This window comes from Rhincodon typus, chromosome 34, assembly GCF_021869965.1.
Source record: "Rhincodon typus isolate 14 chromosome 34, sRhiTyp1.1, whole genome shotgun sequence".
Classification (NCBI taxonomy): Eukaryota; Metazoa; Chordata; class Chondrichthyes; order Orectolobiformes; family Rhincodontidae; genus Rhincodon; species Rhincodon typus.
This window is the reverse complement of record NC_063365.1, coordinates 9,005,938-9,032,285: the sequence shown is the minus strand read 5'-3', so window position 1 is coordinate 9,032,285 and position 26,348 is coordinate 9,005,938. Positions and strand designations below refer to the sequence as shown.

Sequence of the window (26,348 nt, the reverse complement as noted above, 5' to 3'; positions counted from 1 at the left end):
TCTCTAAAAACCGTTTGGCATCCTGATCTATTCTCACACTTAAATGATGGTCATTGGGGTGAGGCACTGAATAATTAGAGACATTCTGAAAATCCAAACCCAATGAGGGAATACACATTCAAGATGGATTATAGAAAGAGTTAAGCTGTCTTTTACACTTCCTTCAGGACATTTAAAAAAAAATAAAAAAAATATTTGCATGCTGATTTTTATTTAGGTTTAGTCAGTATAAAACTCGGACTTAGATTGGAAATTGACTTCTCTTAGCTGCACAATCCTTTCCTAACTATTTGAGCCTCAGACAATAATAGACAGAGTTCCAGTTTTATTTCAAATATGAGCTCATACACAACAGAACTTTCTTCGTATTGACATATTTTTGTATCACCAGTATTAATCAATCTCTTGGAGGGCACTCCTCCAATCTGTTCCAGAAAAACCGCAAATTCAACTCATTTTCCATGTGTGAAACCTAAAGTTATTTGGGAATTGTGTGATTATATACATTGCTGCAGGATATCAGATAAGATTTTTTGATCACGTTTCTCAATTTATTCAGGCACAGCAGAAGCCTTAATCTACATTGAATTTTGGCTTTTTAGTAATTGCAATTAGACTTCAAACATTAAACTTCAGACTGCTATTCAAGGAATAACACTTCATAAAAGGTGACAAGTGACATGCTTGCATTTAATTCAGCATTTCAGATTTCACAAACATTACTTTGAATGATACAAGTTTCCACCACTAGAATTAGAAGATAACTTAAATACATAAAATATTAAATTCAAAACTTGTTTTTCCTCAAAATGTTTTGAATTCAAACAGACTATACAGCACTGAAACATTGAGTGAAAAACAATTTTTAACTTCAAAAGAATCCAAGTAGACTCCCAAGCATCTGAATGTTCCTTCTTCCACCAGAAGTACATTGAGACAGAACTTTTGCTCCTACACGAACTTGGCAAGCATTTCTGGCTTCAGGTCATTTACATAAACTGGGGAATCTCCCAGTAATATCTCTGCTTAAGGAGTGCTGCACAGCAGCATAAAGGCAGCACATAGGGTACAGTAGCAGAGCAGCTTTAGTAACATAGCAGCTGCATTGCTGGATTAACAATCTACAGGCCTGGAAACAAAGAAAACATGACCAGAAGCCGCATCATAGCGGTAAGATTTTCAAATCAGGTCAAAACGAAAGTTGGAAATAAAAGATAGTATCTGAATCCGAATTACTGTAAAAACACAACCGATTCCCTAATCCCCTTCAGTAAAGGAAACTACGCTCACACAGTGCGGACCACTGTGGTTCCAGTCCAATATCAATGTGGCTCACTCTTCCATTTAAATTGCTGCACAGATGCAGAGAGCACAACACAGTCTCAGGATAATTAGGGATGCTTAATAAGTCTTGCCAATAATGTTCATTCAGATAGTCTGACCAATGAAAGAATAAGAGGGCCAATGATTAGCGAGGAAAAAAATTCACGGAACAATGCTAACTGAATTTAAGAGCGAGCTTTGAAACAGCCTAGAATTGGTATTTGAACAACTCATATTTAAATGGCAGAGGAAAGAGGTCCAAAGGTCAACATGAAAATGGGGAATTCAGTGGGAATCTCATTGCCCTGTTTTCCTTGAGGCAACCCTCTGGAAATTCCCCAAAAGTTGGGAGTTTTCTGGATGATGATACAGGCCACAGGTAAAATGTAATAAGGTTAAATTAACCCTGAAGGAACAGAGCGTTTTCTGGCATTTAATTAATTTCCTACCTGGATCAGGGCTCAAGGTTAGAATCAGCACTGAAGCTGCATTTTACTGATCCAGAAAGCGCAAGACAATTTGATGATTTGACACAGTCTGAGAATGGCGAAAATTCCATCAATTTGTGCCTTGGCCCCAAATCCTTATTGGTCACTGAAACATTTAATTGCTACTTAAGCCACTTATGTCATAACATTCATACATGACACGATTGGTTTACTTGGTGAAAATAGGATGACGCAAGAAGATTTTTTTTTTCCTAATCTTGTAATAATCCCTATATTTTGCTGAATTGATCAGCAGATGGAAGTCCATGCAAGTATCTACCAATCATTGACTTCCACCCTAGATTGCATATGTCACATGAATAAGCAACATTTATGAGAAAAATGTTGCAAAAAAAATTTACTTTCCAAAATAACTGAATATTTTATGGCCATGGAAGGAATTTTTTTTGACAAAAGGAAAGTAAATTACAAACAAAAATTAAGATTGGTTAATTGAAATAGTTGCCAAAGACAAAATCCACTAACAATGTTACAAGGAAGGAATTGAAAGAGTTCACAATTAGGATTTACGCAGCAAAAGAGCCCCAAATCAAAATCAATTTATGTTTCAGCATCTTCCACTTGAATAGTCAAAAGACTATGGTAAACAGTGTTTAAGAAATCTTGATATAAAACAAAGTATATCTGAGTCCATCATAAAAATTACGTCTCAGAGTTGCTTACATTTTTATGGTTGACACACTTCATGAGGACTAATTCTCTATAAGCCCTTTTTGCATGGGTCTGGTTCTGAAATGGTCGGCTGAGTTTCTTTATAGCTACGTTCCTGTCCAGAATTGCATCGTAGGCTGCGCTGTAAAAGGAAAAAGATGCCAAGGAAGAGTATGTCAGAAGTGGCAACACTGAAACAGTCAAATGTATAAATCTTCAGACAGTGTATGTACCAGGAATACTATGATGGCGTTCTAACAGGCAAAAAGAATACCAAAGTAACCATTAAACAATAAAAGAGAATAAAAGTGTTATTATGAATTGATACCTTCTACACTTGAACAGCTCTTCAGATACAACTTTCCCAATCATATACAACGTGATATACCAGAACAGTTATTAGCATTGTACTTGGGATACAATGACTGCTTTCAGATTTGATCTAGGACTGTTTCATCATAACTTAATCAGATCAATGTGTGCGTTTTGGTGCAATGCTTTAAAGAGCATATGCATTTGAAATGTCCGGCCTTTCTTTACAAAGGAATCTCTCACTGCATGAGTCTGCAATTGGCACTTCTTTTTTTTACATTTAAGACCTTGGCCAGGGGAGCAGCCAACAACTACCAAGGTTCTGCTAATTATAGTTTATATATTTGAATAGTAGAAATCCACATTTGCATCCTGGAAATAATGTGCTAATAACTTAGCTTCTTAGAAGTTCACCTGGATAGCTATGCAGAGTGTTTTAAACACTGAAATAAAAGCAAACTACTGTAGGTGCTAGAGATCAGAAAAAGACAAGTGCTGGAGACATTCTGCAGATCAGAAGATGTTATTTCCAAAGAAGAGTCATTGCACTTGAATAATCAACTCTTTCTCTCTCCAGATCAGCTGTCAGACTTGCTGACTTCCTCTAGCATCTTTGGTTTTATCCTATGTTTGTCTGTTTCCTACAGTGGGAGTGAGATGCATTGTATGGTGTTATACTGTCTAAATTACATTCATTAGTTAAATGATTCTGAAAAGGGCACAAAAATACCTTGTCCTCAGAGAGTTGATTATACAAACACACAAATAAGGAAAGGGAGGGGGGAGCGTATAGCCCCATTACATATTTACACCTCTCAATAACCTTTCGCCCCTGCTTTTCAAGAATCTACCCATCATTACCTTAAAGAAATTCAAAGACTCTGCTTCCACCATCTTTTCAGGAAGACAGTTCCAAAGACTCAGCATCATCAAAAGATTTCAGCTCAGCTCTGCTTTAAATCAGCAACCCTTTCTTTTGAAACAGTGACAGCTGGCTCTAGAACAACCCAATGTTTCAATCAAGCCAACTTTTACTTTAAGCTCCAGTGGATACAAGCCTGATTTATTCAGCCTTTCCTAAGGTAACCTCCCTCATTCTACGTATTAGTCTGGTAAAGCTTCTCTGAACTGTTTCTATTGCATTTACATCCTCAATTAAATATGGAGAATAATACTACACATCGTACTCCAGATACAGATTCATCATTACTCTATACAATGTGATTGCAAACTCTGTTGTATTGAATTACCCTTGTAATGAAAGATAAATTCAATCAAGCCTTCCTGATTCGAAAAATAGAAGTTCAGCGGGTCTGGCAGCATCTGTGAAGAGATATCAGAGTTAACGTTTTGGGTCCAGTGATCCTTCCTCCGAACTGATGGTAGCTAGGAAAATGTTTGTTTATATGCAGAAGATAGGATGGGGGTGGGGGGCACGTAGGAGGAGGTAAGGAGTAGACAATAGGCAGGGATAGAGGCCAAACGAGAGAGAACAACAGTTGGACATACGAAGGAGTGGATAACGATCAGGCTAGGAGGGCGAATAGCTGCTATTGGAGACTGTTAGTGACTAGTAGTATGTAATGGCAGGCTGTGTGATAACAAGGCAGGGGGTGGGGGGATGCTAGGACTTGGAGAGTTGAGGCCCTAGAATTATTGAAGTCAATAAATCCGGAAGGCTGCAGGGACCCCAAGCAGAAAAGGAGGTGTTGTTCTTTTAACTTGTGCGGAGCTTCACTGGAACACTGCAGCAAACACTGCGCAGTAACGTGGGCCAGGGAACAGGGTGGTGTGTAATCAGGAAGGTTTTGCTGTCATTTTATTTGCTGCACCTGCATATAAAATTTAATGATGCAAGTAGCATAAAGATCCTGTATATACATACAGATCTCTCAGCATATTACAGCTCCGCAGCCTCTCTAAATTTAAATAAGCTTTCTTTTAAAAACTTTTCCTGCCAAACTGGACATTTCACATTTTCTGACAGGATGCTGTACTGCCAGATCTTTGTCCACTCACTTAACCTACGTATACCCCTTTGCAATCCCTTTACATCTTCAAAACTAACTTTCCTACTTGTCTGGTGTAGGGGCGTGGGGTGGGTTTGGTGTGCGCGTGTATAGGGGGTGTGGGTTTGGCATGCGCGTGTGGGGGGTACGTGTAGTGTAGGTTGTTAAAATTTGTCAAATTTGTCATCAGCAAATTCAGCAAGCATACCTTCCACCACTTCATTCAAGTCATTGATATAAATTTTAAAAAACAGTGAGGTCCCAGCATCAACCCCTGTGGCATTCAATGGATTACACTGTTCCAACCTGAAAATAATCCATTTCTATCCAGTTTCCTGTGAGCTGGCCTATCTTCTCTCAATGCCCATTTGCCAACTAAACCACAAACCCTTATGTTCCACAATAATCTTTGATGAATACCTTATTAAAATGCATTCTAGAAATCTAAGTACAGGATATCCCCAACATAGGGCTTCTTCAAAGTCCAATAAACTGGTTCATCATAAACTCAATATTCTGAAGAATCATGTTTGACATAAAACATTAACCTCGGTTTCACTCTCCAGAGATGCTGCCAGACCTGAGCTTCTCTAGTATTTGGGGAGTTTTTACGACTGAAATTTAGTCAGAGGTCAGCCAGCATGGCAATGTTGCTGAACAAATTTGCTGTTCCATGTCACTAATGTATCATCTTTTCCAGAAAGTCTCAGTAAATGCAGCCTGTTTACAATGCAGTAATTTAGGGCATTCAGAAGACTGATACTAGCTTCTCAAGCTATTTTCTAGTAGCCTCAGGTATCCTCAGATTATCGCGATTACTCTCAAATTCTATAAAAAACACAATGCCACTTTAATAAAAAGGGGGAATTTTTTTCATATTATCATTTGACATGGGCAGCACAGTAGCTCAGTGGTTAGCACTGCGGCCTCACAGCGTCAAGAACCCAGGTTTGATTCCAGCCTCGGGCAACTGTCTGGTGTTGAGTTTGCACATTGTCACCATGTCTGTGTGGGTTTCCTCTGGGGGCTCCGGTTTCCTCCCAGAGTCCAAAGATGTGCAGGTTGGGTGGATTGGCCATGGAAAATTGCCCATATAGTGTCCAGGCATGGGCAGGCTACGTCAATTAGCCAAGGGAAATGCAGGGTTACAGGGATTGGGAGGAGTGTTGGGCTGAGTGGGATGCTCTTCAATGGGCCAAACGGCCTGTTTCCATACTGTAGGGATTCTGAGTCTAAAACGTATTTGACTGCAATATGACATTGCTGGAGGTGAACACATTACCTCTTAATCAACACCTGCTAAAATCTAAAGGATCCAACATCACATATTTGAGGCTAAAGTTTCTACTGCATCTTCAACCAACAGTAAAAGATGGAGCTACGTTTTCCTCCTCTTCACAACAGCAACTTTTATTTGGTTTTCACCCAGAGAGGAGTTTCTAACCGTAGACCCGCATTAATACTGCCCCCTTTCACAGCCCTAACATCTTTAAGCTTCAACTCTACCTTGACTTATCTGCTGCTGATACCTTCATCTAGCCAACCAGAACATTCCAAGCTCACTTGCTCAGCTTCCCAAGTTCCAAGATTATGCTCATCCAAAGCATTGCTGCCTGTTTATCTGTTCAAGCCAAATCGCATTCACGGATCACTCCCGAGTTTACTGATTTTCATTGCTTGGCCACCTGACAATGTGTCAATGTTAAAATCTCGGTCATTGTTTGCCTATGGCCAAAGCCCCCTCTCAACATCTGTAACCTCCTCCACGCCAACAAGCTGAGACTGCTTTCATCCCAATCTGGTTTCTTGCACGTCCAATTTTAAAATCGCTCTACAAACAGAGGCCATGGTTTCAATTGCCTTGATGTGGAGGTGCTGGTGCTAGACTCGGGTGGACAAAGTCAGAAATCACACGACACCAGGTTACAGTTCAACAGGTTTATTTAAAATCACAAGCTTTCACAGTGTAGCCCCTTCGTCAGGTGAAGTGAAAGAGAAGCACACAAACACAATTTATAGGCAGAGAGATCAACAGATTGCACAAATGGTGTGGGTGCCGTGTTAAATAATAATTCTCTGCAAGTGATCAATAGTGTTAGACAGTGTGTGTAAAGTGTCAACAGCTGAATACAAGCAAAGGGTGACCTATAATCCAATTGAATGAGGCAGAGATAATTACAAACAATTTTAAAAATAAAGTGGTGCTATGACTGAAACAACATGATACGTCTAAGAGTCACATGCCAAGGGTCTAACCAAAGTCATAAGTAATCCAAAACTGTACAAACTAATTAAGGTAGAGAGATCATAATTTATCAAGGAGTCGTGTGACTTCCGACTTCAATTGCCTTGGCTCTGATCTTTGGAAATCTCTTCCTAAGCCATTTCATTTCATATCCCTTCTTCCTTATTTAAGATGTCCCTTAAAACCTACTTTCTCTAATCAAACTGCTGATCTTCTCTCCTAATACCTCTTACAGTGTGGTGTCAAAAGTGTCTTTACTGGTAGCAAACTTAGGGTAACTAACTATTGTTAATGTGTTAAAGTACTTGGTGCTGTCATGCAGAACATCACATAAGAAAAGGATAAACATGAGCAATAACAGCTGTAGATAACAAGGTGTAGAGCTGGATGAACACAGCAGGCCAAGCAGCATCAGAGGAGCAGGAAAGCTGATGTTTCAGGTCAAGACCCTTCTTCAGGAAAAAAAAAAAATTTTTTTCCTTCCCTAAAGGATAGAAGTGAACCAGATTGGTTTTTCTGACAATCGGCAATGGATTCATGGTCATCATTAGATTGTTAACTCCAGATATTTATTGAATCCAAATTACACCATCTGCTGTGGTGGGATTCAAACCCAGGTTCCCAGAGCATTACCTGGGTCTCTGGATTAACAGGCCAGCAATAATACCACTAGGCCATTGCCTCCCCCTCATATGACAATAATAAATCAAATCAGTTACAACATTTAAAAGACATTTGGATAAGTACGTAAACAGCAAAGGTTTGGAGGATATGGTCCAAGTGCAAGCAGGTGGGACTAGCTTAATTCAGGAACATGGTTGGTGTGGACTGGATGGACCGAAAGGCCTGTTTCCATGCTGTATGCCTATGAATCTACCGCTGTTCTAGAGATCAGTAATGAATAAAATATCAGCAGCATCATTTCTAAGCTGATTTATTTTTGGTTATTGGGTGAAGAACACAGCAAGATCAAAATACCATCGGTCGAAAAACAATACAGAATTATCAGTTTATAAAGGAAAATGCACAAACCCATTAAGAAAACAGTGGGAATACAGAGATGTATTAAACACTAGAGGTGCACTATCCAGAATACATCGGTTTTGACCTTGCTGTGTTTGAATACAGATATCAAAACTGCTAACTCACCAAACAATCCCCTGTGCTCCTGAACCAATGGGTTTCAAGTTCTGATAGCGCTTCAGCACAGTGAATGTTGAATCCCCAACCTCTACGCTGTAGAATTGGATGTCACGTTTGTTTCTGTTCATGATGTCGGAAGCGATTTGACAATATGCATTCACGTACAACTGCTTCCCTCCTCAACCTGCAGAATTTAAAACAAAGAAACGCTTAGAAGGGTATATGCAAAATGTTTAGTGGTAAAAACAATTTAAATTGCTTAGGTATCACAGTTGATCTGGACTTCCTATGAACCTCAAGGCAAGTTTACAGTATTTACTGCTTATATCAGAAGCGCTCAAAAGTTTTCTAAACTATCAAATTAAAGTTCCTTTAGACTGCAATATAAAGAACAATGCTACTTTTAAAACACTCTGTTGTACAAGACAATTGTTAGCTGGTTGCAAGTTTAATAAAATTTGAAAAAGACAAAAAAAAACTGTCATTTCCTATTCAAATCATTAGCTCCTAACTAAGTTAGCAACACCACAAAATCCAGACATCTCAAGTGGTACCAGGACTGGTCAAAGAATCTTAAAGTGTGAAGGTACCATTAAGCACACCATATGAGGCGACAAATTTACAAACAAGCTGAATCCGTAGAATCGCTAGTGTGGAAGCAGGCAATTTAGCCCATCAAGTCCACAATGACCCTAGACTGGCGCTATTTTCCCTGGAGCATTGGAGGCTGAAGGGTGACCTTATAGAGGCTTATAACATCATGAGGGGCATGGATAGAGTAAATAGACAAGGCCTTTTTCCCAAAATAGGGGAATTCAATACTAGAGGGTGTAGGTTTAAGGTGAGAGGGAGCATCCCAACTAGACTTACCCCTTACCCTACCCCTGTAGCCCCGCATTTCCCATGGCGAGTCCACCTAACCCACACATCCCTGGACACTATGGGAAGTTTAGCATGGCCAATCCACCTAACCTGCACATCTTTGGGCTGTGGGAGGAAACTGATGCATCTGGAGGAAACCCACACAGACTCGAGGAGAATGTGCAAACCCCAAACAGTCGCCCGAGGGTGGAATTGTACCTGGGTCCCTAGCACTATGAGGCTGCAGTACTAACCATTGAGCCAACACAGCACCCCATGGTTGAGCATCTAATGAAAACCACTAAATGAGCAGGACATATACTGTTAGTGCACAGAACCTTGACTCGCTTCCGCAATGAGTTCAACTTTAGGGGAAAAAAAAAACCAGAGCTGGTCAGATAGCATCATTCTACACAAGTCATGAGACTAATCCAAAATAGACCACTTTAGTCAAAATATTATTTTAAAAAAGGTTGCTTGAAAAGTCACCTTTAACTAAAATTGAAGAGTCTATTCTACAAAAATAATTTCACTATCATGTAAAGTTTTCTGCCAATGTATCAGTTTAACTAAATATAGGAACTAAGTTTATTTACTAGTTTAAGCTATTTCTAAAAGTAGGTTATAGACAATGGGAAAATAAATGCATTATTCCACAACTGAATGATGACCAAAGTGATGCAGCCATTAAATACCAGATGGAGTGTTAACTAAAATTGCACTTCCTTCGAAAATCTCAGTTACCATGGACACCAGGATGGGGAGGAAGAAACCTAGGCTGGCTGCAGTTGTATAAATCACATTGGTGCAACTCAGAGACCTTTATCCCTTTCCAATCCTCAAAAAGTATAGAAGGTTCACATAGGGGAAACCAACTTTTACAATCCAAAACAAAAACAAATTGCTGCAAAATCTCAGCAGGCCCTGCAGCATCAATAGAGATTCTTCAGAAGCAGGGTCAATGGACCCGAAATGTTGATTCTGGTTTCTCTCCACAGATTATTTGCCAGGCCTGCTGAGGTTTTGTTTCTGATTTCCAGCGTCTATGGTTCTTTGTTTTTTTCCCTTACTATTTAAAAATGTTTTGACCTAAAATGCTGCTGTGATCACTTGACAAAGCCAAGCAACTCAGATTATACAAAAGTCAGCCAGCTCAATTTACCACTTCAATTGAGAAGCGCCAAAATTCAAGGTGAAGAAATCTGCATCTCTCATTTGCGTAATTTCACATGTTGAAGATGAAAGTTACCTACAGAGTATTCAGTTTGGAAACGACAATGAAGCTAGACTGGAGATATTAAAAAAACATATTTCAGTATCTTTGAAAGCAGAGAGAAAGCAACATGAACTGAATCCAAGCCCTTTATACACACACACACACACACACACACACGAGTAAAAATTAGGAAAATCCCCAAGACATCTAGGGTATCTGCAAATTTTACCATTCAAGTAAACAGGACAGCAGGTACGACTTGGAGTTCACACTCAAGCATGAAAAATAACTAAGTTGCAACTATTTTCGTTCAACTTCATTTTGTCTGCACTAGATAGCCCCTCCTCCCACCTGCTTTGCAAGCTTTTCACCCATGTTTGTGTGTTTGTTTAGTTCGTTAAAATCTCTTTCTGGGCAATAAATCAGCATTTTCTCACTGAAGAAAACCTTGGAATTGGTTCTCCTTTCTTGTTGATGTCATTACATTTAAGTGACAGCTACATGGTGATAAAAAATTGTTACGACTGACAGAGGGGACATATTTAAAAAAAGAAGAGAAAGCTGTCACCCCTCCTCACCTCAACAATTAAATGCAAACAGAACTGAGGACTAAGTTGCCTCGGCTTTGAGGGCCTACTGCCAGGATTCAGATGCAGGCTTCGGAGAGTTATAACACCAGCTGAAATGGCTAAGATGGAGAAACATTTCAATAATAGGAAACAAGCAGCACAGATTTAACAGAAAGAACCTATTTGACAAATCTGAACAATCAAGGAGAGTAGATAATGCAATACAAAACATATCAGATGAAATCTGATTGAAGAGATGCTCCCTTTATGCCTTTTTGCAAAATCCTATTTGATTAATACCTCCATCACAAACCAGTTTACTCATTCTCCTTCAGTAGGTTTCTAATGCAATATAAAAAAGGCAAGACAGCCAAGTCAAAAAGTGCAACTGAAACTTTCACTTATGAATTTGACAAGAATGGAATTCATATTGTGTACTTGTGTGGGGGCTGAATTACAGCTCTTGATGGTCATCCACAGGAGGCCAATTGATCTTTTGTCAGTCCCATGTAGATAACTATCACCATATAACTAAATCACACATTTCCTCATCTACACATAGGGACTTCTGCTTAATTTCCACTTCAAAGGGGAAGCTCAGGCCTCAGACTGGGACTCAGGTCATGTACTTTCTTTTTTATAGAATCCCTACAGCGTGGAAACAGGCCATTCAGCCCAATAAGTCCACACTGCCCCTCAGAGCATCCCACCCCGACCCATCCCCCTACCCCTGTATTTTCCCATGTCTAACCCACCTAACCATCCCTGCACACGACAGACAATTTCACACTGCCAAGCCACCTACCCTGCACATCTTTGGACTGTGGGAGGAAACTAGAACACCCAGGAGAAAGTGCAAACTCCACACAGACAGTCGCCCGAGGATGGAAGCAAACCCGGGTCCCTGGCGCCGTGAGGCAGCAGTGCTAACCACTGAGCCACCGTGCCACCCTGTTATAAATCAGACTGGAAACCTTTTCAGGGATAACCATTATACCTGAAGACAGACAGGGACTGTTTGCAATGTAAACTCCCTCTAATGCCTCTCAGCTTATTTGCTGGCTCATGTCTTCAATGCACAATTTCCTAGTTCATTCTGTAGATATCACTGTCAGGCAGTTTTGACCAGGATAATAATCAAAAAAAAGTTCAAATATATCTGCATAATTCCAGGTATACAGTACAGTTAGTTAATCCAAGCTCACTTTAACCAATTGAGTTTACTCAAAACCTTTTGGCTAAAAGTGAGGTTTTGCTGTAACTGTCTTCTGAAAATCCAAGTCCAGCATGAAAAACACAATTCAAAAGACGACCATGAAGTTCCACAGATTTAGTTGGTCACTTTTTATTAATTCATTCACAGGACGTTGGCTAGGCCAGCACTTCTTCCCCATCCCTAATTATCCTCAATGAGATAGTGATGAGCTGCTGCAGTCTATGTTGTATTGGCACATTGTCAGTGCATTCAGGGAGGGAGTTTCAGGATTTAGGCCCAACAGTGAAGGGACAGAAATATAGTTTCAAGTCAGGATGTTGAGGGCGGTGGTGTTCCCATGTATCTGCTGCCCTTGTCCTTCTAGATGCTAACGGTCACCAATTTGGAAAGTGCTGTCTCAAGGAGTCTAGGTGCATCTTGTAGATGGTATACATGCTGACACCAATGCAGGGCTTTTCCACAGTTTCACTGATTCCAGTTCTGAGGAAGAGTCACTGGATCCGAAACGTTAATTGTTTTATCCTTCATAGATGCTGCCATACTTGCTGGCTTTTCCAACAACTTTGTTTTTGTTACAGTTTTGCTATAGCTCCTTGATGCCATACTTAGTCAAATATTATCTTGATGTCAAAAGCAGTCACATTCACTGCCCCCCCCGAGTTCACTGCTTGTCCATATTTGCACGAAGGCTGTAAGAGGTGGTCAGGGTCCGAGTGGGCCTGGTGGAACCCAAACTAGCAGTGATCAGGTTACTGCTCTGTAAGTGCCACTTGACTGTCAGTGCTGCAAGTGATACTCTCCATCACTTTGCTGATGGTCGAAAAATAGACCGACGGGACAGTAATTGACTGGGTTGGATGTGTCTCCTTTCTGGGAAGAGGACAGAGATATTTCACACTGCCAGCTGGCCATGGCATCTAGGACTGGAGCACAAATCCTCATTACTGCCAGAATGTGGTTAGGATCTGTAGATTTTGCAAAATACAGTGCCTTCAGGTATTTCTTGATAGGGCATGGAGGAAATCAAATCGGTTATGATGTTGATTTCAGGAGGTAGTTGAGATTAATTGTCCATTAAAGAACTTCAGGCCAAAGATTAATGCAAATGCTTCAACCTTATCTTTGGCACTGTGTGCTGGGTTCCCCCATCGTTGAGGATGGAGGCATTTGTAAAGCTCCCTCTTCCAGTGAGTTGTTGAATTGTTCAACACTATTTATGACTTCATTTGGCAGGGCTGCAAACCCTACATCTGATCAGTTGGGTGGGAAATTGCTTTGTTCTGTCTACTGTATGTCCCTTCACCTGCTTAGCATGCAAGTAGTCCCATTTTGTAGCTACACCATGTTGAAACCTAACTTTTAGATATGCCATTCCTGGCATGCCCTCCCTCAATGCTCAATTGAGTCAGACATTGATCTCTTCGCTTAATAGTAAAAAGGTAGAGATGGAGATATACTGAGACACGAGGTTACAAATTGTAAATTGATGTAATCCTGCTGCTGATGCTGAGGGCCCACAATGCCTCGGAGATACCCAGTCTTCGTGTTTTAAGATATTTGAAATCTCTCCCATTCAGCACAGAGGAAGGTTGTTTCAACATGAAGGTGGGACTTGGTCTCTACAATGACTGTGTAATGGTCAATCTAACCAATACAGGTGTATCTCTCACAGGCAGGTTGGGTCTTTGGCAATGCCATTTAGCACAAGACCTGTTGGTCAGCAGTGCCACTATCGAGGAATTCTGGATGATGGAAATGGAGGTCTACCACCCACAGCACATCCTTTTCCATTCCATGGTTAGAACTTTACCCAAATGCTGTTCAACATGGAAGAGAACTGTTTCTAATCAGCAGGTGGGTTGGGGTGGGAGGGTGCATAAGCACATAGGGGTAGGGGAGTGGATTATTAGTCAGTGCAAATCTGTAATATTGAGAACTCCCACAGCAACTCCAGCCAGGCTGCATACCACAACCATTATGCCACCTCGTCTGGTGGCTCTGACAGGACACACCCAGGGCTAGCAAAGGTAGTGTCTGGGACACAGTCATATTTATGGAATAACATACAGATGCCAGGCTGTTGTTTTATCAGTTTGTGGCCTCGCCTCCCAATTTTGGAAATGCCTTCATGTACCTGTCAGAAGGACTCTGCAGGGTGCAGAGAGCCATTGTGTACCAGTGTCATTTCTGGCACCTTTAATCAATGCCAGGTGGACCATTGCATGCCTTTTATCAGACTTTGTAACTGTTGGATTCAACTACAAGGCCATTTCACAATGAATCTAAGAGATACCACATCAGTGTGTATCTGCAGTCACATGCAGACCAGCCAGATAAAGATGACAGTTTCCTTCCCTAAAGGAAAACCAGATGGTTCTTACAATAATCATTTCATGGTCATTATTAGTCTAGCTTCTAGATCCCATCTGTCGTGGTGGGAATTGAACCTACAGGACCACAGCCTTACACTGACCCTTAATTCCTTGCCCAATGACAATACGACTGTACCCCTCTTTATTGCTCCATACATTTTATTGGAAAAAATATTTCAGGCACTACATACTTGATTTCGATTTCATTAAGTATGTACAATGATATGGTCTAGGTGACAGCAGACATTTTTAAGCATTACAACAGGAAAACTTATCTTCCCCTTGTAGCTGAACTTCTATTTCCCTTGAAAGTCATTTGAATATAGTCACCAGGGTTCCAAAAAATTGTTAATTTCCTTAAAAGTTCTCTTGGCTTCTGCAATGGAATGTCAATCTCTTTGAAAAGACTTACACCATTGCCTAAGGTACTTACTAACCAGGGTACAGAATGCTCTCATGTTAGCTATTTTAATTGGGCATCAATGACTGTGAGGGAACTGCAAAATTATGTGCTTCCAGCAGCAGCTGCATCATTTACAATAACCTTCCACTGGAACAGTATCTCACACTGTCATTCGAACAGTGTTAATCCAACATACAAGGCTTTCTTACATGAGCGAATTACAATATGGAACAAAAAGACTAGTTAAGAATATCCCAGTGCATGTCTTTATCCATGTCGGATGGAACAGCTATTCATACCTAATTCTGATACATCAATTTTTAAATCATGATTAGGCACTGAAATTTAAGATTGTCCAGAAAATTCCACATTATCTTTTAAACGAAATTTGCAAGAGTCAAATGAAAATTATTAGCATTATAAAACCTTAATTCCACTCCTGACCTGATTAAACCACTAACGTATAAACCATCAAGCCAGGCCCATACCAGTGCATATAGATGACTACAACGTATCAGCAAATAAATCCCACTGTTTTAGTGAGATATTTCACGATGTAAGAGAGACGCAACAAATATCAGTTATCTTGATTGTTGGGGATAAATAGGAGGAAACCATGCTCCAGAAATCTTTTTGACTGCTGTCTTTTCCAGTCTATTCATCTTCCTAATGCTTGACCATGGTACAGCACCGATGTCAAGGAGAAAAGGTAATTTGCTTTTATATAGGATATTAGTGTAGACATTTAATAAAACAGATCTCCAAACACCACATCAGGAAACAGATCTCAGCAAATTACGGAATGATCTCCATTGGTTTGTTATAGCAATTAAAACAGCTTATGGACAATAAAACGAGACTGACATTTATATTTAAGCAGTTAATGAATTGAGCAAAACATTAAGCAGCTGTTCCAAGCCCAAGTGTTTTCACAAAACACGTCCATTCAAGGTTATGCCTATTTGTTAGGTACTGCAATTTACACTCAGCTTAAGACAGTACTGAGGTTGTAGACTTGCTCACCGAGCTGGTGTGTTTGATTGCAGACGGTTCGTCAATGGGCCTCTGGTGAAGCATTTGTGTTCTGTCCCACTTGTTATTTATAAATAACTTTTATACTTATATTAAATTATTTATAAATAAATAGCAAGCAGGACAGAATTCCAACCTTTCAACAGGGGCGCACTGATCATGTTATCGAGCAGGGTGACAAAGTGTCTGCAATCAAACATACCAGCTCGACGAGCAAATCTACAACTTCATCCACAACCTGAGCTACAAATCTTCTCTAAAACCTTACAGGCAGTACTATATTCGATTCCTGTTGCCATCACTGCAGTTGGTTTGGTGTGCTTTATTACATTTTACTGACGAGCAGAAATCTTCATCAGTTACTCATCACTTGTGACAGTCAAACACATCACGCACGAACTTTGCGAGAGTAAACAGAAACTCTGTTTATCTATTGCAAGGGTCTAAAATGACACTTGGCTTAAGTTAAGTGATGCTGACTCAATAGTTCTTCTGGTGTTCGGAGAAACTTTCAGCCTATCTCATTTCTAGCAAAAAAAAAGGTGGCACGACGTGCTGAAAATCAGAATTTTTGAATAAAAGGACGAAATAAATACACATGAAAATCTGTCTAATTAAGAGACAGTATTTCAGATTAATAACGCATCTTTGATGTATGAGCGTGCACAGTTTTATTGAGGCAAAGATCAGTATCACACTGAAAGAGGGCAGTGCCCTTCAAACAGTGATTTCACTGACAGTGAACAGCTTCAGCAACACCTGCTTGGCTCTGCAATCCACTCAGGTCAAAGCACTAGCCCTTGCATGCATGAATGCACTTCTATCACGTCCCTGCCACAAGTACAGAGTGCGATGGAATATTCTTCACTTGCCTGAATAAGTGCAGTTCCAACAACGCAAGGTGCTTGCCACCATCCAGGCCAAAGTAGCCACTTGATTGCCACAAATTCCACAAACATTCACACTCTGCACAAAAGACAAAATAAAATGTTTTCTATAATCCATTATGCTTGAGAAAAGCCAGGATAAGGGTGACTTCCAAGCAAAGACATACCACAGAATAAAGGTACAGGAAATCAAGTTCTAAATGTGTTGAGACTTCCATCATAGCGCAGCAGAGTGGCTCAGTGGTTAGCAATATTGCCACACAGCACCAGGGATCCAGGTTCAATTCCATCCTCAGGAGATTGTCTGTCCGTGTACAGTTTGCACATTCTCCTTGTGTCTATGCGAGTTTCCTCCCACAGTCCAAAGATGTGCAGGTTAGGTGGATTGGGCATACTAAATTGCCCATTGTGCCCAGGAATGTTCAGGCTTGGTACATTAGCCATAGAAAATGCAGGGTTACAAGGATATGGTAAGGGTTGGGATGCTCTTTGGAGGGTTGGTGTGAACCTGATGGACCAAATAGCCTGCTTTCACATTGTAGGGATTAAATGATTAAAGTATATTGAGATTTATGTATAAAGGAAATCAAGTATTAAATCAGAAGAATTGGAGGAAAGTCAAGCTTGAAGATGATTACACTAATTGCAGGGAAGTGGCTTGGTAAAATAGTAGAAGGTATCCGGATTAAGAATCAGAAGTAATATTCGAAGCACTCTCAGAATTAAAGAACTAAGGCCAGTCAGTCCAAATAAGTAGGTCAAAAGGGAAACGGGTCTAGTTTAGGATGCAAGGTGGAGACAGGTGCCAACTGATGGACTCAACAATAGAACAGGGAGAGGTCAGTTTTACATCAAAGGATAAAGGAAGATTGCGAAGCTGAATATACATCAGTGGAGGAGATAGTAGGAACTGCAAATGCTGGAGAATCTGAGATAACGAGGTGCAGAGCTGGATGAACACAGCAGGCCAAGCAGCAGAGGAGCAGGAAAGCTGACGTTTCGGGCCTAGACCCTTCTTCAGAAATTTCCCAATTCCTTCGCCTCCGCCGCATCTGCTCCCAGGATGAGGCATTCCACTCCCGTACATCTCAGATGTCCTCGTTTTTCAAGGACCGCAACTCCCCCCACCCCCTCCACCTCAGTGGTCGAGAACGCCCTCCACCGTGCCTCCCGCAAACTCATCCCTCACACCCCGTCCCCACAATAACAACCAAAAAAGAATCCCCCTCGTCCTCACGTACCACCCCACCAACCTCTGGATCCAACGCATCATCCTCCGACACTTCCGCCATCTGCAATCCGACCCCACCACCAAAGATATTTTTCCCTCCCCACCCTTATCTGCTTTCCGGAGGGACCATTCTCTCCGTGACTCCCTCGTCTGCTCTACACTCCCCTCCAGCCCCACCACACCCGGCACTTTTCCCTGCAACCGCAGGAAGTGCTACACCTGCCCCCACACCTCCTCCCTCACCCCCATCCCAGGCCCCAAGAAGACTTTCCACATCAAGCAGATGTTCACCTGCACATCTGCTAATGTGGTATACTGCATCCGCTGTACCCGTCGTGGCCTCCTCTACATCGGGGAAACCAAGTGGAGGCTCGGGTCCGCTTTGCAGAACACCTACGGTTCGCAATAAACAACTGCACCTCCTAGTCGCGAACCATTTCAACTCCCCCTCCCATTCCTCAGACAACATGTCCATCCTGGGCCTCCTGCAGTGCCACAACGATGCCACCCGAAGGTTGCAGGAACAGCAACTCATGTTCCGCTTGGGAACCCTGCAGCACAACGGTATCAACGTGGATTTCACAAGCTTCAAAATCTCCCCTCCCTCTACCGCATCCCAAAACCAGTCCAGCTCGTCCCCGCCTCCCTAACTTGTTCTTCCTCCCACCTATCCCCCCCTCCCACCTCAAGCCGCACCCCCATTTCCTACCTACCCAACCTCATCCCGCCCCCTTGACCTGTCCGTCCTCCCTGGACTGACCTATCTCCTCCCTACCTCCCCACCCATACTCACCTTTACTGGCTCCATCCCCGCCTCTTTGACCTGTCTGTTTCCTCTCCACCTATCTTCTCCTCTATCCATCTTCTATCCGTCTCCCCCTCTCCCTATTTATTTCAGAACCCCCCTCCCCTCCCCCATTTCTGATGAAGGGTCTCGGCCCGAAACATCAGCCTTCCTGCTCCTATGATGCTGCTTGGCCTGCTGTGTTCATCCAGCTCTACACCTTGTTATCTCTTTTATCATACATCAGTGGATACAAGTTAAATGGCTCATATTTGCATACTAATAAAAAGGCAGGAGAGTCTTGCACGGAAACCTGGTGCCTGATAGAGATGTGCAGCCACAAATAGTGAACTCCTTCCAGGAAAACAAGAAACAACCCTGTGGCATTGCCACTGTTGGTTCTTACAAAGCTACAATCGAAAACTGCACTGTAATGCAAGACCAAAGATCAGGAGATTGAAGTGGTAGAACCTATTATCAGTAAATTTCCCTTTGCTTGGAGGTTAAACTGAGATCAAATTCAAAACAAGGAAGATGCAAGTACAATGTGAAATCCCTACAATGTGAAAGCAGGCTATTTGGTCCAGTGAAGTAGCACAGTGGCAATGTTAAAACATTAGAAACGGAGGTGCTAGAGATTAATAGTTGCAGAGGAGTGAGCAGGAATCAATGAGGGAGCTGACGACGGAAGTTTTGACGAGGAAGGGATTCATGATCAGACGACAGAGTGCCTGTTATTCCCCAGCCGGAAACCATGGGTCATCGTGGATAGCAGTGCTGCCCCACTATGCCAGGGACCAGAGTTCAATTCCAGCCTTGAATGACTGTGTGGAGTCTTCACATTCTCCCTGGGTCTGTGGTATCCAGGGACGTGCAGTCTAGATGATTTAGCCACGGTAAATGTGGGGTTACAGGAATATGGTGGGGGAGCTGGGTTGGAACCTCGCGGAGGGTCTGTGTGGACTTGATGGGCCCCAATGGCCTCTTTCCACATTGTGGACACTCCATGATTCTCCAATGGTAACTGGGAGATCCACTCCCTACTGCAGTCCAAGACTGAGGCGTTCAAGTCAGCTGACCCTGACATTAAGATTTTCACAAAACCAAGGGTGCCAAGAGACAATACCAGCATAGCCACATTGAACACGTCAACTGTGACAAGGCTTAAAATGATATAACGGGCTACAAAGCAAAGCCAAGTTGAGCAGAATCGCTGACAACAATGCATCCCTCCCTTATGAGCTCAATGCATTCTACACTGGTTTTGAACAGAAGTTCAGTAAAATGACACCACCTGCCTGAAAGCCTCAGTGTACAGGAAAGTGCTCCTGTACCTATAGCCACTGCCACAAACGTTAGAGTGGCCTACTCGAGCGCGAATCCACAGGAAGTGACCGGCCTGGATGGAGTCCCCGACTGTGCAATAAGATCCTGTACGGGGAGGCAGTGGCCTAGTGGTATCATCCCTGGATTGTTAATCCAGAGATCCAGACAATGTTCTGGGGACCCGGGTTTGAATCCCACCACAGCAGATAGCGGAATCTGAATTGAATAAAAAAATCTGGAATTAAGAATCTAATGATGATGACCACGAATCCATTGCCGATTGTCAGGAAAAACCCATCTAGTGAAACAGAGATCAAATTTAAAACAAGGAAGATGCGAGTAACTACAGCGAGGTAGCACTTTCAGGTTCACGAATGTCCTTTAGGAAAGGAAACTGCCATCCTTACCTGGTCTGGCCTACACGTGACTCCAGACCCACAGCAATGTGGTTGACTCGTAACTGCCCTCTGGGCAATTAGGGATGAGCAATAAATGCTGCCCTGGCCAGTGATGCCCTCATCCCATTAATGAATTAAAAGACAGCTGGTGGGAGTATCACAGACAGCTTTAACATCCCCTTACTCTGACGTGAGGGTCCCACCTGCTTCAAGACGACCATGATCATCCCGGTGCCAAAGAAAAAGCTGGCAACGCGCTTTAATGACGACCATCCGACATCCACCATTATGAAGTGCTTCGAGAGGCTAGTAATGGCACTCATCAATCCCAGCCTCTCAGATTGTCTTGACCCACTCCAATTCTGTGCGCTCAGTCCCTTACCATTCTCCTTATACACTCAACTGTGCGGCCAAATTCAGCTCTAACTCCATTTACACATTTGCTGATGACACTACTGTAGTGGGTTGGATCTCAAACAATGATGAGACAGAGTACAGGACAGAGATAGACAGCTTACTGGCAGGGTGTAAAGACAACACTCTCTCTCTGTCAGCAAAACAATGGAGCTGGTCACCAAGTGCAGGAAGAGGAGTGGAGGACATGCCTCTGATTGTATCAATGGTGCTGGAGGTAGAGGTGGTCGAGAGTTATGTTTCTACCAGTAAATATCACCAATGATCTATCCTGGTGCATCTACGTTGACACAACAGTCCAGAAAGCACACTAATGCCTCTACTTCCCCAGAAGGCTAAGGAAATTTGTCCACAATGACTCATCAATTTTTACAGATGAATCAAAGAAAGCATCCTAATTGGATGCATCACAGCTTAGTATGGCAACTGCTCTGCCCAAGACTGCAAGAAATGACAATAGAATTGTGAACACAGCCCAGTCTATCACGAAAACCAGCCTTCCTTTCATTGATTCCATCTATACTTCCCCCTTGCCTCAAGAAAGCAGCCAACATAATCAAAGACTTTGTCCCAACCCAGTTATACTCATTCCACCCTCTTCCATCAGGCAGGAGATATAAAAGTTTGTAATCACGTGCCAACTGCTTCAAGAACAGCTTCTTCCACGCTGTTATCAGACTTACGAATGACCTCTCACATTAAAGTTGATCGCTTTCTGCACCTTCTTTATAGCTGTAACACTATATTCTGCATTCAGTTCTATTACCCTGATGTATTTTTGCAAGATATGATTTGTCTGGAAATCTCAAAACAATACTTTTCACTATATCGGTACGTGACAATATAAATCAAATTATGCAGTGTTCAGCATTACTACATAAAAGCTTCCTATTCATACTCCCATTCAGATGGTTGGCATGGACGAGTTGGACCAAAGAGTCTCTTTCTGCACTGTACAACTCAGACTCTAGTACAACTTCAAGGATGCAGCAGCACACTTTGGGCATCCTGTTTTCTAACTTTGGCAAACTCCCGCTGCTCCTCAGAGATTAGATTAGTCCATGGTGGAGCATCCACTGGCAGGCTGAAGTGTTCCTGGGTCATTTGCAACACTGTTCCAAACAGGACTACAAAACCATTCTCTGACACAATGAGATGTACAAACCAGCACTTCCTGCCTATTGGTATACAGATCACTTTCCTTTGGGCTATTTTTGGTGTTGTCTTGCCTCAAAAGTGAATAAATCCTAAAGAAGAAAATCAAATCGGTATAGGTCAAAAACCTAAGGCTTAGGCAAAATAATTGGCTTATGAGGCCTCACCTGATGGAATTCAGAGAAAGTTTGGACAGCTTGAATATAACGGAGAGTAATGCATGTTTTTCTTAAATGCGCTGTGGCGCCAAGGGGCCAAAAATCTTCCAGAGATACTAAAATTGACAAGACATGAAGACTGCATGACCTAGGTGTCAACTTACCCTTTTTTTTAGAAAAAGGAAACAGCACAAAAATTCCCTTTTCTATGGTACCTCTCCTTTTTCTTTTTATAGACAAACAGGCTGGGTATACAAATACATCTTGGGCAGTGGTGTGCAAAGGAGCGGTGGTCAATTGCAAGCCCCTTATTCATATCTAATGTTTAATTATATAGTTTTATTTGTTCACAGAATGTCAGCATCACCGGCTATACCAGCATTTACTGCCCGTTCCTAACTGCCCAGAGAGTGGTCAGTTAAGAATCAACGACGTTGTTGGGAGTCTGCAGTCACATGTACACCAGACCAGGCAAGGACGACAAGTTTCTTCCCCTAGAGTTCAAACGAATGAGGCGGGGGGAATCTCAGAATTCTAAGTCTCTAACAGGACTGGTCAGGGTAGATGCAGGGAGGATGTTCCTGATGCTGGGTGTATCCAGAACCATGGATCACTATGAGGATTCATAGAACATAGAACAGTACAGGCCCTTCGGTCCACAACGTTGTGCCAACCTATTATCCTAAGATCAATCTACCCTGCAAACCCAATATTTTACTATCCTCCATGTGCCTATCCAAGAGTTGCTTAAAAGTCTCTAATATATCTGACTCCACCACCACTGCTGGCAGCGCATTCCACACGCCCACCACTCTGTGTGAAGCACCTACCTCTGACATCTCCCCTATACCTTCCTCCAATCACTTTAAAATTATGCACCCTCGTAATAGTAATTTCCACCCTGGGAAAAAAATCTCTGGCTATCCACTCTGTCTGTGCCTCTCATCATCTTGTGCACCTCTATCAAGTCACCTCTCATTCTTCTTCGCTCCAATAAAAAAAGCCCTAGCTCCCTCAACCTTTCCTTACAAGACCTGCCATCCTGGTAAACCTCCTCTGCACCCTCTCAAAAGCTTCCACATCTTTCCTATAATGAGGTGACCAGAACTGAACACAACATTCCAAGTGTGGTCTAACCAGAGTTTTATAGAGATGCAGCATAACCTCACGGCTCTTAAACTTAATTTCCCTGACAATGAAAGCCAACACACCATATGCCTTCTTTACAACCCTATCAACTTGGGTAGCAACTTTGAGGGATTTATGGACTTGGACCCCAAGATCCCTCTGTTCCTCCACACTGCCGAGAATCCTGCCATTAACCCTGTAATTCAGGGTAGATGATTTAGGACGGAGATCAGGAGACACTTCTTCACCCAAAGAGTGGTGAGCCTGTGGAATTCATTACCATGGGAAGTAGTGGATGCCAAAACATTGAAAATGTTCAAGAGGCGACTAGATATAGCACTTGGGGCTAACGGGATTAAAAGGTTATGGGGAGAAAGCAGGATTAAGTTATTGAGTTGGATGATCAGCCATGATCGTGAAGAATGGTGAAGCAGGCTCGAAGGGCTGAATGGCCTCCTCCTGCTTCTATGTTTCTATGTAAAGGATATTATTGAATTAAATTGGTTTTTGATGGGCCACAAGGCTAGGTTCTTTGAATTTCATATTCTTCATTGACTCAAATTTCACCGTAAGGTTGGGATTTTAACCAAGTCCAGAGTGCGGGGCTTCTGGATTATCAGTCCAGTGACAATATCACAGTGCCTCCACCTCTACAATAAAATCCTATCCATCTCGACTTATCATTGACAAAGGAGCCACATATCAACCATGCTTTCTGATAAGTAACTGGATCATTACCATTTTGCAGTATCACCCTCACGGAGAATTTCAAATCCCATTCTCAAATCACCAGAATTAAATCCAGGTCAGATAGTCTGCTACTGAGTAAGAGTTTTTCATTATAGGAAATGGCAACAGGCAGGACAATCGACTTAAGGGAACAAAAAAAAAAGACGAATTAGAAAATGCAATCACCTACACATCACAAGTAAAGTGCCAAGACCCCATTCAATCAAAAAGAAAATTTGATTGATTCAGTAACAGTAAATCTGCAGCCTTGACTACAGTATTACATTTTACACAAAAGTGCCTCCTGCAGATTTTCAAATGAGTTTCAGAATGCTACAGAAGAGAAATCAATCCAAAGGAGGGATTAGAATCCGATTTGAGCTCTGTACCTCTTGAATATTGCCACAGTAACAAAGAGGTAATGTGAATAAGGCTAGGCTCCATGTCAAAACAGAATCATCAACTCAGTGGGCCTCTTCACCTGGGACAAACAGGGACAATTCACAATTGAAAGCATGTCACAAGCAGAAAGTCAATATATTGACATGATACAGTTTTCTGGTATACTTACTTATTAAATTTGAGAATTTTATTACCCCATATCAATGCAGACCTGAGAATATGTTAGCGAAATTCATGAAAAGGTCCTCAGACAATACATTCCCAAACCCACGACCACTTCCATCTGAAAGGACAAGGGCAGCAGATATATGGGAACATCACCACCTCCAAGGTCCCCTCTAAACCACTTTCCATCCTGACTTGGAAAAATATCCATGTTTCTTCACTGTCGTTGGATTAAAACCCTGGAATTCCCTCCCCAAGGGCACTGGGGGTCTATCACTGCAAGTGGACAGCACCGGTTCAAGAAAGTAGCTCACCACCACACTCTCAAGAGCAACTCGGGCCAGGCAGCAATGTCCACATTCCACAAATGAATAGGAAGAGAGCTATATTTCCATGAAAGTGCTAACAGTGGATATTTAGCATGCAATACAAAGCTAGCTTGTTAACTATTTGAATTATTTAAGCACTAACATTAAAAACCTTGTGTCCCCTTCTTGTCCAACAGCCGTTACAAATGTTTGCTCAGGCTTTTACACCAATATTCAAGAACATCATTCAGAATAGAATTGCCTCCTGTAAAAACCTGTCTTTAAACAAACAACGCAGCTGCAAGTTCTGGCCAGAAGGTGGCGTTCACAAGCCAGTTTCTGAAGTGGTCCAAGTATGAGGTTTCTTCAGTTTAAGATAATATCTTTTGCTTTATTAAATTATCATGGTTTAGAATGGTAGCCAAGTGCCAAATAAATGTCAGTGGCAGGCAGTTTAGAGCGTTGTTTTTCCCCACTCAGAGGCTGGCGGGAAATCTGGAACTCACCACCTGAAAGAGGGTGGCAGAGACAGAAACCTTCAATAATTAAGTATTTTATAGAATCCCTACAGTGTGGAAGCAAGCTATTTAATCGAGTCCACACTGACTCTCTGAAGAGTATCGCAAATTAAACTCATCTCTGTAACCCTGCATTTCCCATGGCCAATCCACCTAGCCTGCACAACTTTGGACTGTGGAAGGAAACCAGAGCACCCGGAGGAAACCCATGCAGACACAGGGAAAACATGCAAATTCCACATAGTCAGTCACCCAAGGCTGGAATTGAACTCACATCCATGGCACTGTGAGGCAGCAGTGCTAACCACTGAGCCACCATACCACCCTTGGATGTGCATTTACAATGCCAAGACATACAAAGCCATGGGTAGTGTGCTGCAAAATGGGATTAGAATGGTTTGATGCTTGCTTTTGATTGACACAGACTTTTCAGGCTGAACTGCCATTTTCTGTGTTGTAGACCTCTATGATTTAATGAAAAGGTGACAAGTGATCTATGCTAGTGTCTGGATGGCAGCAAACCTGGGTAATTCAGAGTGCACAAGAGAGAGTTGCATCATGTTAGTGAAAGGGGAGATGCCAAATGATAACACCTAGGACAATGAAAGCTTGAGGGTAAAATGATTAGTTGATCCAGAGAGAACCATAGCATTTCACACCAATAGAAAGAGACAAAATTGCTTACACGTAGCTTGAGTGACACTTAAGCCATTTGGAGAAAGGATTCAGACAGAAGGGGAGTTGTAGTTTTTGCTTGCGGGCAATCTACAGCCAAGTGGAAGGGAAAGAGGTTGGTCAGGCCTGCACATTAAGCAAATAAAAAGCATTGACTCTGTTGTTCAGTGTGGGAGCTCGCTCATTATTTGAAAACCCTAGTGCATAAG

The 26,348-nt window shown here is 42.0% G+C and overlaps 1 protein-coding gene across 3 annotated transcripts in view; it reads right to left on the bottom strand.

The window, feature by feature from the left end:
* The window catches only part of mapk8a (mitogen-activated protein kinase 8a), a 56,588-nt gene extending 39,758 nt beyond the window's left edge, over positions 1–16,830 (bottom strand). For all 3 annotated transcript variants that reach the window (XM_020517716.2, XM_020517715.2, XM_020517718.2), the window contains exons 1-3: positions 16,734–16,830; positions 8,199–8,376; positions 2,496–2,625 (exon numbers count right to left, since the gene is read on the bottom strand). In XM_020517716.2, the coding sequence (XP_020373305.2) occupies positions 2,496–2,625; positions 8,199–8,320 (252 nt within the window). In that variant the 5' untranslated portion in view covers positions 8,321–8,376; positions 16,734–16,830. The remainder of the gene's footprint in view (positions 1–2,495; positions 2,626–8,198; positions 8,377–16,733) is intronic.
* Positions 16,831–26,348: the final 9,518 nt, after the last annotated feature.